Source organism: Achroia grisella, unplaced genomic scaffold (assembly GCF_030625045.1).
Source record: "Achroia grisella isolate CSIRO2021 unplaced genomic scaffold, CSIRO_AGI_Agris_v1 utg1062, whole genome shotgun sequence".
NCBI lineage: Eukaryota > Metazoa > Arthropoda > Insecta > Lepidoptera > Pyralidae > Achroia > Achroia grisella.
The window spans coordinates 682,471-697,402 of NW_026712566.1; the positions used below are offsets into that span (position 1 = coordinate 682,471).

Below are 14,932 nucleotides of genomic sequence, written 5' to 3' on the forward strand. Positions count from 1 at the left end.
GGTGGCGCGTTTTCAGTACGTACAATTACAACAGTTCCGACAGTAATCTGATTGACGGGCGTATTCCATTTTTCGCGAGATTGTAATGTGTGCAGGTACTCCGCTCTCCATCGCTTCCAGAACGTTTGCACTAATCTGTCTAATAATGCGTGGCGTGAAATCAAAGAACTGTCAGCTATTTCTGCGGCGGGCAAATATTTCAACGGAGTAAAATTTAAAAATGTGCGGGTGTTAGTGCAAGCGGCTCTGACGGATCATTAGATAAAGTCCGACATAATGGTCGAGTATTCATGATTGCCTCTACTTGCGTGAGTACCGTAATCATTTCCTCAAATGATAAAACTTGAACCCCAACGACCCTGAACAAATGCGTTTTCAAACTTTTTATATTAGTCTCCCAGTTACCTCCGAAGTGACTAGCAGCGGGAGTGTTGAGAAACCAAGTCAGGCGGTTTTGTGACAAGACGTGCGCAAATTCGGTGTTAAAATGTTTAGAGCTCAAAAATGCGTGAAGTTCCGAAAGCGTGCGTTTTGCTCCAATATAATTAGTGCCATTATCGGAGTAGATATGAGCTACAGGACCACGACGAGATAAAAACCGTTTAAGAGCTGACATGAAACTTGCTGTACTTAAATCTCCTGCCAATTCTATATGGACGGCGCGGGTTGTTAAACAAACGAATAAACAAATATAAGCTTTAGTAGACCGTATGCCACGACCACGTGTTATAGTTATTTTGAAAGGACCAGCATAATCGGTACCTGTGTGCATGAATGGTTTTAATGTTTCAAGAACACGACAGGGTTTGTGATCTGACATTTCTGGAAATGTCGATTTCGGACGAAGTTTAAAACAAGGTACACATTTGTGCACTCTGTGGCGAATCAAGTTGCGGGCAGATAAAATCCAATATTTCTGCCTTAAAATAGACATCAGTAAATCAGGACCAGCATGACAATTAACTTTATGGTGATAGTCTACTAATAAATCCAATATATGATGTTTCCGGGGAAGAACAATAGGGTGTTTCTGATCAAAATTCAAGTTCGAATTTCTCAAACGACCACCGACTCTAATTATACCTTCTAGAATGAAGGGTTTGAGTCGCTGAAGTGATCGGGAACAAAATTTTCCATTTTGTAAATTGTTAATTTCCCCATGAAAATACAAAGCCTGTAATTCTCGTAGGATTACAAATTCTGCGTAATCTAAATCTGCTGCGGTTATGAATTTTAGCGGGGTTAATAATTTTGCGAAACGACAGACATAAACTACGCAGCGAAGAAGCTTGGACCAAGAAGAAAAGCGATTTGCCAGAGCGATGAAAACCGATTCTTCTGGCGGTGTACGAGTAACAAAGGAGAGTTTCTTCTCCTCAGGCGGGTCCATAACAGCAGAAGGATTGAAAGTGGTGACTGGCCATTCCGAAAAGGTGGATTTAGCCCACTGCGGGCCGTTGAACCATAGGGGGTGGTGAATTATTTGGGCAGGAGTAAGCCCTCGCGATAGACAGTCGGCTGGATTGTCCGAACCAGACACGTGATAAAAATTGTGCGGTGAAAGCAGAGATTGAATTTTAGAAACTCTATTCGCGACAAAAGTATCCCACCTGTGGGGCGATGCGTGGATCCAACATAAAGCAACTGTTGAATCAGAAAATGCGTGTATTGCCTTAATTGGATAGCGGTTGTTAACAGCGGTAACAATATTATTAATTAAATTAGCGAGCAAAAGCGCTGCGCAAAGTTCGAGTCGGGCCAACGACACGACCTTGCGGGGTGCAACCTTAGATTTTGCACTTATAAGATGCACAGTACTCACACCATCATTCTCGACGTGGAAGTACACAACAGCACCATAAGCCTTTTCACTAGCGTCTGCGAAGCCAATGATGTTCACCACACTGCGTTTTGTGATGTCAACATGGCGCTGTAATTTAATTTGATCTAGACTGGGGAGCTCATCCCTGAAACGTGACCATTGTCTGACGATAACTTCAGGGGGGGCGTCGTCCCAATCGCAGTTGCATAACCATAACTCTTTGACAAGAAGTTTGGCAAATAATATAACGGGTGCTACGAAACCCATTACATCCCACAATCTTGCGACACAAGATAAAATGGTGCGTTTTGTACACTTTTCAGCGGGCGTGCAAATTTTTAAACTAAATAAATCTGAGCTAGGAGACCAGCACAGACCCAGAATTTTATGCGTATCAGACACATCGAATTCTACGACCGATGAAAGTCGATGTGTTGACGGAATGGAATTTAAAACTACTTGCGAATTGCTCGTCCATTTGACAAGATCAAATTGTCCGGCCTTCATGAGGGAGATGATCTCAGCAGCTGTGACGATAGCCTCATCTTCACTATCTAGACAATATACTAAATCATCCATGTACAGACCGGTGTGAACCGCTTCCTTAGCTTTTGGGAACGATTCGCCTTCGTCGGTGGCTAACTGCTTAATAGTACGCAGTGCAAGAAACGGACTCGATTTGAGTCCAAAACAAACGCGATTAAACTGATAAACCTGGAGAGGTTCGTCAGGCGAAAATCTATACAATATGCGTTGAAATCTGCGGTCACTCTCTCTAATACGAATGCAAAGAAACATTTGCCTAATATCGGCAGAGAGAGCTACTGAAAATAATCTGAAGTTAACTATAATATCAAATAAATTGCGTTGTAAATTCTGTCCATTATAAAGAAGATCGTTGAGAGATACGGACGTGCTAGTTTTAGCGCTAGCATTGAGTACGACGCGCAATTTAGACGTGAGTTTATCTTTTCGAATAACTCCATGGTGCGGTATTATATACGAAGGATCATTACTATCATCATTAACGGGTGCGGGTGAAATATAACTCTTATCTAAATACTCCGTAATGACGTCATCATAGGCTTGCTTGAGTTCAGGCGAAGCCTGCATTTTGCGTTCGAGACAAAAGAAACATTTCTCGGCTAATCGACGCGAGTCGCCAAGAGAATGTGCATTACCCTTGAAGGGAAGCGCGACGGTATAACGACCGTCGTCCTCGCGAGTGGTAGTGCCAGCATAAATAGCTTCACACTCCTTGTCGTCCGGGCTGAGAATCGGTGCAACATTCACCTCTTCCATTTCCCAGAATCTACATAGAACGGATTCCATCGTGGGTTCGGTAACACAACAATGCGCGGTGGTAGTGTAATTACAATTATCTAACATATTAGACACGGAAGTATCGGTATTTGATCTAGCGGGAGCTGAACCTACAATAACAAAGCCTAATACGGTCTCAATAGCATACGGCGAGACGTATGCGGGTTGACCTTTAACCTTACGGGACAATATTAAATGCGGGAAAATTGAGGCACCGATTAACATGTCAATGTTCCCAGGAGTAGCGTAACTATCATCGGCTAAAGGCAAATTTTTAAAATTTGAAAATAATGAAATATCGACACTAACAGTCGGTAAACGTTCGGTTATTTTATCTACAACTAAGGATTCCATATCAAATTTAATATTACGATTAAACCGTGAAAAGAATTTTATATGTACAGAACCCTGTGTAGCCTTTGTTGTCCCTCCTATACCTTTAATCGAAAAAGTTGTATTCTGTATACATTGCAATCCCAAGCGATTACAACAATCCCTTGTTACAAAATTACTTTGAGAAGCACTGTCCAATAATGCTCTAATATAATGTTCGTTACCGTCTCTATCGATCATTAAAACACGAGCGGTGGCTAACAATACGGTAGTAGGTACGCGAGGCATATTTTTATTAACATTGTCTGATAACGTGCATAATGCTACGTCTTCCGATGCGCGGGATACGACGGGTGTCGGCGGGGGTGAGTGCGGGGCGCGGTCCGTGCAAGGAGCCGGTCGGCCGCCGCCGCCGCCACCAACAGCGGGCTGCGTGTGCGACGAGTGCGACGATAGATCCACTGCGCGTGACGTAGTCGCTGTGACCGAACTACCACTGAGTATGTTCGCGGTGGAGGTGGCATTACTATGCTCAAAGTGGAGCATAGTATGATGTTTTGAGTCACATTTGTGACATCGACTATTTGAGTTACAATTAAATACACGGTGATTTTTACTTAGACAATTAATACAGTAAGAATTAGATTTAACAAATCGGAAACGATCATTAGGCGTTAAATTTCGAAAACCTGGACATTTATATAAATGTTCATGTTGTATGTTACACAATGAGCACTTAGGCTGCGGATTAGCGGTTGTAGTATAAGAGTATGTAGATTTATGTTGCATAACTTTCGATGCCGCATCCATACGACGATCGACAACTTTCTTAGTAACTTCTTGGTTGCTTGAAGAAGTGCGTTGCAATATTCTAATGTGATCGCGCACAAATGACACTAATGTATCGAAAGATGGGATGTCGGATCCCCGTTTATCTAGTTCGAAAGCGCGGGCGGTTTCGGAATCTAATTTCTTTAACGCGGTATACAAAAATATAAAATCCGAAAGATTATTAATTTTTAAGTTATTTAACGCGGATACTGAAGTTGCGAATTTATCGAGAAATTGTTCTAAATTATTTATATTTGATGAATGAAAGGGTTTCATTTCGAATATTTGATCTAGGTATGAAGATGCGAGCAGTCTCTTATCTTCGTACTTACTAATTAAAGCATCTAAAATGACCTTATAATTTTCAGAACAAGGGTTTATACCGGCAAATACAGAACGAGCTTTACCTGTCAGTTTACCCATCAAATAATGTAATTTTTCCGAATCTGACAATCTAGGATTGTCATGAACTATGCTTTTGTAAGCTGTATAGAATAAAGACCAGGATCTCAGATCTCCTGAGTATTCCGGAATTGGTAGGGGGGCAGACGAGGCCTGTCCTCATCCCTATTATGCTGATGATGTTTGACATCAGGCGGTACCTCTAGCGATCTTGCGGCTCGTTTTATACGGCAATACAAATCATCAAATGCCATGAGCGGCTGATAATTAATAACATATTTAGCATTCAATTTAGATTCTAAAGTATTTATTTTATCTAACATAGTTTCGAAATCCGAGCGTAATTTGTCAACTGTTTCGATCTCACACAAGAATGTTTCTCTTTCATATTCACTAGAAAGATTATGTGTCCTATCTGTAATACTTTGTATGCGAGAAAACATTAAATCCTTTTTAGCGAGTAACAGGGGTAACTGATTGACATCCGACATGATGAACAACCTATAAATACAAAAACTTGTTTGTACTAATAAATATATAAGAAAGCGGTGCGGTGGAGAACAGATAAATACCTACACAAGTTACGTGCGGTGCGGTGCGGTGCGGTGCAATGCGGTGCGATGCGGGCAACGAGAGCCGGCAGTACACAATGTACTTAACAATTAAAATACACGAAATAATAAACCACAACGTACTCGTGATAGGAATCTGTCAAATATTTATATTAAACAAAGCGATGTCTGTTTATTACAGCGTAAGCAATGTCTTGTTTATTACAGCGAACTAAATTCAAAGTCTATGCCGCTAACCTATTCAATAGTAGACCGGTAGAAAGCGATAATATTAAGCTATAATATCGTATGCGTCTCAGCCTACCCTAAGGGGGCCTGAGGATATCAATATGTAGGTAGATAGACTACCTACAATGGCGCGAAAGTAATTGATAACTACGAATATAAATGCGGTGACTACAAAAATAAAGTTGTTTTACCTATAGTTAGGTTAAAACAATGCGGGAGTATTACAACAAATCGTAAATACCTACTATTACTTACGATGCGAAATTGAGTTGACACGGAATTTGATATGAATCTATCAGGTAGTTGTACCTACATGTACCTACGAGATTCTAGAAACATCGATATAACGAAATAAAGAAAATGATGTAGTAAAATACAAATTAATTGTATGCGTTTGTACGAAATATACCTAGAAATAAAATATCTAGTGTGGTTTAACCAAATAATTACAATATTCGGCTCGAAATGGACCACTAAAATAATGGCGGCGCGGGTGAAATAAATATTGTTTGATTTTGATTTAAGTGGACTGTATCTAAATAATCTGACGGGTACGTGGATTGACACGATACACTGTTATGTTGGTGATTGAGAACTGCTTGTGAGGATGGAACACAAAGAAAGACAGTTCTGGTAAGGAAGGAGGCACAGTACCTTTGAATTGTAGGTTGCAGTGCGGCGGCTATCGGTGTCTCCAGGTCCCAGCTACTTGCTTCACAACAATGGCACAAACACAATGGTCTTAAACACACTAGAGCGATGCGGTGGATTAAAATGTTTAGTAATTATCACGAATTACAAAAAACTTGATCTTAAGCGCGATCAAGGCGGGAATTCAATGTCAACTTCAGCGTTCAATTTAACAGTGACGCGCGAGCGCGATATGTCACTTTCGATACAAGCGAATCTTCTCGCTCGCACTTAAAACAAAGGTATGTGCGGGAATAGGAGAGGATAAAGGAATTAGTGTAGTGCCAATCCTTAGAAAATTAACGTTTCGTACCACGCTAAATTATTTATTTGAACAAACCATTACTAATAATAATTATACAATGATAAACAAAAATGTAATGTTATATGGCGCAACCAAAATGAAATGGGATTTTGATTCATCTCTTTTCACGACGGACATTGTTATAATCTTATTGTATTTTATTTTATATAATTTTAAAGACTGTTTTCTATTAATCTTATATTGTCACTTCTGAGTTAGTCTTTTCCGACAGCAACCATCGCTTTTCTTTAGATAAAATTATAATACAATATACACACCAAGGAATATAATGTCGTAAAATGTATAATGGTATATTCCGTAATAGTCATGTAAATACAACGGTTGATGTGGTTTGCTTGGTCGAATTAAGCAATTTACTACAATCAATGACATTACAATCATTAATAAAAAATCGTCAGTCTATGTTGATTTTTACAAGCTTTATCATTACGCATTCTGACTTCCACCCATCAAAGCGCCGGACCCCTATAAATAAGCTACAGGCCTCCAGATTGCCGGGATATAAATGAAAGGGTGAAGGAAATTAGGGTTTTTTAGTACGGAACCCAGTAGCGTGTCGCTGTCGCAGTAAACAATTTTTCATACCCTGGTAAGAGCCAAAGGGCCATATTGAGTAGGTATTATTTGAGTTGATGGAATGTTTTACGGATGACCGTAAGCTATTACGTGTTCGGGAGGTAACAATGTAGGGACGGGATGATGAGATTCTTTTCAGTTGCCTCGAGAAATTATGTTTTTAGCCGACTGCTGAAAAAAGTTGGATAATATTTTTCGCGTATGTCAGAATCTTTAATACAACGTGCATGTTCAATATGTTTGTTACGCATTAACTTGACCAATTCTCATATTTTACGCTTACTATATTATTTAGATTAGTATTATTTTCTCATGTGAACAAAATCGCAAGCAGAAACTACGAAGGGAATTGTTAATGATGTGGACTGATGAACCCATTTTTAGCAATGTACCATGTCAGGTTGACCTCCACGCGATCCCCCTGAAACCCATCGTAATAAATTCCTGATGAGTTTATCACGATGGACTGTGTGACCAGTTCTCGTGCTCATCCTATCATCCTCCACTGGTGCCCTGCCGGCGTAAACCGTTAACGCAGGCGGGTGAACCATACCATTATCATTCATTAATAAAAACTAGTATGTTTATTAAGCAGAAAGTATATTTAGATACTTTCTCATTTTAAAACCATTATGAAATACACTTATAGACATGAACAATATCAAGGTATCTAGAGGTTGAAGTTTCAGAGTTCCCCGGGCCCCGACAGTCTCGGAAGTTGCTTGAGCGTTGCATTAATTAATTCATTATTAATAACGAGGCATACTCGAGTACTCGTGAGTGCAATGCAGATAGTAAGAAACTAGGAATTGTATCTGCGCATAGGGAATTTGTAATTCTAATTCTCCTACTTAAGAGTCATGTTAAACAGTCGGTCTCAGTTGTATAGCATGATAATATTCGTCAACCAAGTTAAATAGTATCCTAACTATCTGAACCGCATAATTTCATGTGCATCACATTACATACAACATTTATTGTTAATGCTCCACTCCTTTTATTCGTAGCGTGATGTTACATAATCTATAGCCTTCCTCAATAAAATTAGCTAAGAAACTTTCAGTTCCGAACAATATACAACACAAGATTACCGCGCTCTAACATAGAAACAAACTCTTCAACTTTATAATATCAGTATAGAATTAGAAATCTCCCACTCACAGATAAAATAGAGCTTAAGGCTTGTTACATCCTCCTCGATTTGGTCTTATTCTTAATATGTTCTTTTTTATTTATAATGTTTTACGGCCCTGGATAGAAGTCCTTTTTAGCCCAACTTTAACAAGTACACTAAACTTGAAGTTTGAAAATACAAATTACAAAATTTAAGTCAAGGTCCAATATATGTCAATTGCAACTGTTTCGTGTGACATTTAATAAGAAGCAATGTAGCCAGGTTAAGGTTATTGTACCCTAATTCTAGGTAAAATTTAATAAGCGATTATGAATCTAATTGAGGCATCATTACGATACCTACTTTTTTGTGTAATTAGAATGGTAAACAAGCTGAGAGCCTACCTGCAAGTGGTAACTGTCACCTACATACATGAATCAAATAATCTATAAAAATAAGTTACTCGACGACTAATCCTGCATAGAAGTAGTTGAGTTCACTAGCTTGTTTTTATTATTTGTATAAATGTCTACTTAGAAAAAGTAGAAACAAAAAATGCAATAATTAGGATAAATGGGTTGTTAGATGTAGTTTATGAAATTGACGATAGCTTATGAAAACGATGTCAACCGACAACCCGATAAATCGGTCCAACCGATCGTATACCAAATTGTGTCGCCAGAAGACATTTTAACAAGCTCTGCATTAATTAAAGTTATGTAATCAAAACAAGTGATTAATGTGGGTCCGTCTGTGACGTTCAAAGGCAGTGCAATTTAACTCAAAGTTTGCGTCGTACAGATTAACGGTTAGACGGACGTAGTTCATTATCACAGGCCTCTTTTAGTCCGTTTATAGGGCATTTCAAATGAAAGGGGAGTAATATAATAAAACAAAAACTAAAAGAACTAAAAGAAAAGAAACAATATTTTATATAGGCTGTCTAACATATAAACAAGGAAAATATATAAACAAACATTGATTTGCTCAATCTTTTTTTTATCAAATGACATGACATTTTTAAAATAAAATCAAGGATTAAAATTAGGAATAACAAATGTAATTTTATTAAAAATTCGTCAAGTAGTTTAGAAGTTTATCCCGTACAAACCTCGTGCTGCACATTTGTATACTTATAAAGACATGAATGGAAAGTCGACACAGAACCCGATACCAATCCGCCCGGCCAGTATGAAAGATATAGAAGAATCATAAAAATAATGGCTATTTCATATGATATCATTCAATATATATAATATTTAATTTTTGTTATATTTCCTTGTTTAATTAACTCATCGATAGAGCACCATTACTAGTTTCCGTCAAGAAAAATGAGTATGATGGAAATCTAAATCATAACTAGAAAAGCTTACATCAGCACGTAAGGAGTTTTATCCAGACTTGTCAACATCAATATCGGTGTCCAGCACACGGCACGAATCCAACCCAATTTCACTCGGTCCATATTACATTTCCCGTCAAAATGTACAAACAGCGGCGTCGAGAACTGGACAAGAATGAACGAGAATTTTCCAGAACAGGAAATTTCCCACTGTGCATTTCTTTCATAATTTAGCTGCCTGCAATAAAACGGTGATGATTCTATTGGATTTTGGGTACTTCTATATAAGTATTATATATATATATCTATAGACCTTATTGTAGTAACTACATGCATACAAATTAAACGTATGTACTTCATATTAATATCATTCGTATTGAAAGTCTTATAGAGATAAACTTTACATTTTATTAATATTCATTTTGTTCCCAATCCAGTCAGTATTTTATATATTTTATTATTTATTTATTTGAGAGCTTATGTATTTTTAATAACAAAAATAGTAGTAGTTAAGTTACTTAAGAATAATAATGGTATTGTTACAAAAATAAAGACCTTAGGTGGAAACAAATTTAAATAAACTTTTTAGGACATTCATTACAAGTGTACAAATTCGATGTATATAATAAACAGCCGAAATACTTCGCGTTTAACATCAAAAGCAACAATGTTCTTTACAGTTAATATGATTTATTTAAACACCCGTTTAACCTCATAATGCATCAACAAAAACAAAACAGGCGAGGGTCGAGTAAATAAATATCTCTGAATTTCCAAGGCACAAGAAAGGCTCCTCTCAAGTATTTCTATCTATCATGTTCATGAACTCCGCGAAACAGGGACCGCGGGACCATCCATTACAGTCTGTACTCGGGAGCCAATCCGAAATTCAATTTCCGATATGATACGATCCGCTAAGAGATTGGTGAAATGCGATAGCACAGTTCAGCGTTATACACAACATAAATGATATCCACTCAACTCGAAAACGAAACGTCTGTGAAAGGATTTATTAGCAAAGCGGACAATGAGAAATATATTATCAATTTTCTAGTCCATTAACGTTTAATCCATTAAGTATCTAATATATACCAGACTAAAGTAGGTAATAGCTTATCAGCGTTAGAAATAGTATCTTGAAATTAGTTTTTTTTTTTACAAAGTATATTCTAAGCATTTATATCGTTAGTTCATTGAGTTTACCTTTCATATAATTTTAGAAAATTGCAGACATAAAAAATGAATCCTGAATTGATTGAATTTAAACTGAATCCTATCATCATAGATTGAAAAAAAGGAGTCAACACTGGAGTTTACATAAACAAAGACACCAAGGACTAATTTCAGTAGGACTTTATTCAGGCACATATAAATATCTTCAAAGTATAAGAGATTTAGCAAGAATACGTGTATAATTTATCACAGTGTGTAATTTATTCGATTCGATTTAGTACAGGATCATTACCGAGTCAACGTCTGAATCATATTCTGAATCTGCTTCACGCCATCTATGCTTGTAAGCGACGACATTCGACAACTTGCCTATATACAATGCAGTCACACTTGACTTTTTTAATTTCTTTGATGGTCCAGCTTTCGGCGGTCGACCAGGCCTTTTTCTATTCATTTTATTCGTAGATGACCAGTTACTCTTATTCTTCATTTGAATGACATTGTTTTTAATTTTAGGATCTAGTTTCGGAAATGAAGTTTTAGAGCCATTAATAGCGCTCGTTGTTATTTCCTGCTTTATATTATTTGATGGCTTCGTTTGAATTAATTCTTCTGTATCGGCTGATGATAATTTACTCGCCAGCACGGCTTTCATGGTTTGTCTAAAATACACATAAGACTATATTTTAATGACTCTGATAATTTAATTGTTAAACGTATTATTACTGTCTTTTCGCCTATGATTGAACACATCTTGAGCAGAACATCGTGTTCATATTTTCTTGAGGAGCTATTGTACTTTTTGGGCTATCTTATATAATAATTTGAACTGGTTATTTTTCTCATCATATAAAAACAGCAAACCATACATCGTCCACAAAACAAACAAAACGTCTACAAACGTCCACATCTACATTCCTAGTCGCATAAAATTCTATTTTACTATTTCGATTGAATAGACTATTTTATTGTTTAACGTTATTGCAATAATTTATTTTAATAATAATATAACACACAATATTAATTTAGGACTGTACAATTCGGTTTGCAATCAACTTATGGTTCATATATAATAGAAAAACGTTAAATATCAATCAGCTTATTTATGTATAAGATTCAGTTATCATATGTTATTATGTGATAACAATAACTTCTCTTCCTTAACAATTTAGAAATATATTTTGTGTACAAATATAGCAGAACAAGTGACAAGATACCTGACTTCATCAGCAGAATTGAAATCAAGAGTTTTCAGATCATTCATGTTATGGGAAACCAGAAGTGGGTTTATACCACGTTGTTTAGAAGTAGTCGGGTCTTCGTCTTTATTATTTTCCGCGTCTGAATTGCTACTTGATTTCTCCATTCTAATATAAACAAAAAAAAACTGAACGAAAACTATGTGTCACAGATTATTTTTGACAATTCAGACATGTCAAATTTTCAAGCTGAAAATCCACAGATACAAATAATACGTAAAAAGTACTATAGGATTAACATAATGGAAGAAAAAACAGAATGAATTAATTAATAGAATTTATATAAAAACAAACAAAAAAATATATTTTATTTTACTAAAAAACGACATAATTTTGATTTAAAAATTGTCGTTGATATCACTTATCATAAACACCAGTGCTACAGTGGAATTGCGACGCAACTCCTTCGTGATAAGGTTCTTTGTTTCACAATCTGCAAAGTAATTTAGTTTCCCAGTTTCAAAATAAGTCTTAGAATATTAAAATTTTTCAGAATACTTTTAGATTTTAACAATTATGTGTTTTTATTATGGTTGTGAAGCTAGGTAGGTCGCGTTTGTTGACAACCTACGCGTAAGAGTATAAGGATTAAAAGTACCAAACACTTCAAAATGTCACATAAAATTTAATTAATCAAAATCTCCCCCGTTATATAGTCCAAATGTAAATAATTCAAGTGGAGGCAAAGTTAGCAGTGTGAGCAGCTCTCAGAGAGCATTTCATTGCGGCAGGTTACGGCTCGCAAGGGAACAATGCTTAATAAGGTTTATAATTTAACGCAAATTCACCTCGCTGCGCGCGAAGACTTATTAGTGGGTGGTGTACTAACTAAATGAGCTGCAGGTTTACGGTGCTGCTCCTGGGTCTTGCGCTCTGGAGACTTCATACCTATGTACATTGAAACACAACACGTCGAATACACGTACTTATTGTAGTCGAATAAACGTGATCTTATTGTCGTAACGCAAAATATCATTTAAAAAATTCAATTAAACAAAGATATTTTCTATATCTTTGTTTAATTGAATTACGCACGTCACAGCCCTGGTGTTTCAGGTTTCCTGTGTTGTAAGCTTTGATGACTGTTTACTATTAAATAGACTATATGCTTGTTTGCCATCATAGTGGTATCAAAAAAGATGTCCAGTCTAATTATACAGATAGAAAAAAAAATATGTTGGAGTTGCCAAAATATAACACGCAACTGGCACAAGAAAAAGCACAAATATATAAGTGCGAAAGAAGAAAGAAATAAACTCTATACTAAGCCGTCCGAACAGTGTAGTTATAATAGGCAAAATAATCATCTCATAAGGACAGGCTCACGCCTAATAGAACAGTAAAAAATTAAAAACAATTATAAAATATATTGTTTCTTATTGGCGAAGGTAATCAATATTACAATATTAAGTAATCTATATCTATAAAGAAAGAGAGAATCCGCTTGAGAAACTAGGACAACTTAATTTTTTTTTTAATGAGTAGACAATACAAGACACGATAATAAACAATACAAGGATAATGACGTAAAGAAAGTGGTCGACAATTGAATACGGCATCCAATACAAAATTCACGAGTTTCTTATCATCACGAGGAGTATTGGGTAATGCTTCACCAACTGTGCTCAACTATTATCATAATGGAATTGGTTTCAGATGTTTATTCGACACTCGACTTCCTGAACAAAGAGTTATAGGTAATACTGGAACTTCATAAGTATAATTTCTTCCTAATAATTTTGCTTCACATTCTTGATCTTAGTACAAGGATTGCCCTTAAACTATATTATATATACTTATACATTGAAAATGTAGTAATTTAAACTACTTCCCTGAATTACAGAGTGATTAGTTAGGACCTCGTGAGTTGAAATGAAGCAGTTAGCATACAGTTTTTTTGTAAATTTATATTTGATGTGAAGGTGATACCGATATGTTACCGAAAAATCCGCGAGTCGGCAGTAGATTCGTTCCCTGCTACGTTGGATCCAAATATACCCAGCGAGATGTGGGTATGTCAACAATTGTTTTCACCACATCTTTGACAGTTTATAATACCTCTGACTACCTCACCTGGAATAACAGTCGTGACGTGTACATGTATATATGTATTATAAAATACTTGATTCTATTTAACTTTAATTTGTATAGACAAAATGAAAATTAATTTTAAAAAGTTCCTTCACTCGTAGATTCACACACTTTATTTATTTATTTATTCTTTATTGCACTTTTAAAAATTGAACAATTTGGCGAGCTTAATGCCATATGGCATTCTCTACCAGCTAACCATTAGGTTGAAAGCGGAAAGCGGTTGATGGGCAGCGGTGGGAAAGAACTAACCTATAATTTTACCTAACATAGGTAAATAGGTCTATTATTAACAACAATTCCTATAATAATAATAATATCAGTTCAAAGCCGAGCCTAGCCGCGGATAAATACTGTAATGATTTCAATAGTTTGTAGTCAAATTACTTTTTTATCATTATATATAATGTTTTCGAATGTTTATGTTCATAACCTTTTTTGTATTTTTTTCTGACTGTCGTATCCAGTAGCAGTCTATATCATCTGAAATAGCTCACTTCGATTTATGTGACGCGTTACAGGAGCCGACTCCTTCATCGACACAATTCACCGTCTCACTACATTTGCTCAACACTTATTGCACTTACGGCATTAGAAGAGAGCCCTTAGCCATGTAATAAAATAGTTTTACCGTTGAAAAGACGTACATAATATATTACAACATATTACATGGTTAAAGAAATGCCACTACCAACTTTTTTATGTGAAAAGGGAGTGAACTGAGAAAAAGAAAACAGCAATATACATATATGAAAAATTTAATTTATCCTTACTTACTTAATATTATAAATGCGAAAGTAACTGTCTGTCAGTCTCGCTTTCAAGTAAAAAGTACTGAACCGAATTAAATA

The 14,932-nt window shown here is 36.2% G+C and overlaps 2 protein-coding genes across 2 annotated transcripts; both read right to left on the bottom strand.

Moving 5' to 3' along the window:
* Nucleotides 1-214: 214 nt before the first annotated feature.
* LOC131854541 (uncharacterized) lies at nucleotides 215-4,024 on the bottom strand. The gene is made up of 2 exons (XM_059205665.1): nucleotides 3,658-4,024; nucleotides 215-3,405 (listed from the first exon to the last, which is right to left on the bottom strand). Exons 1-2 carry the CDS (start codon nucleotides 4,022-4,024, stop codon nucleotides 215-217), a joined length of 3,558 nt encoding a protein of 1,185 aa, XP_059061648.1.
* Nucleotides 4,025-10,913: 6,889 nt separating this feature from the next.
* Nucleotides 10,914-12,131, bottom strand: LOC131855646 (uncharacterized). The gene is made up of 2 exons (XM_059206946.1): nucleotides 11,949-12,131; nucleotides 10,914-11,393 (listed from the first exon to the last, which is right to left on the bottom strand). The coding sequence occupies exons 1-2, from the start codon at nucleotides 12,095-12,097 to the stop codon at nucleotides 11,006-11,008; spliced, it is 537 nt and encodes a 178-aa protein (XP_059062929.1). The 5' UTR covers nucleotides 12,098-12,131; the 3' UTR covers nucleotides 10,914-11,005.
* Nucleotides 12,132-14,932: the final 2,801 nt, after the last annotated feature.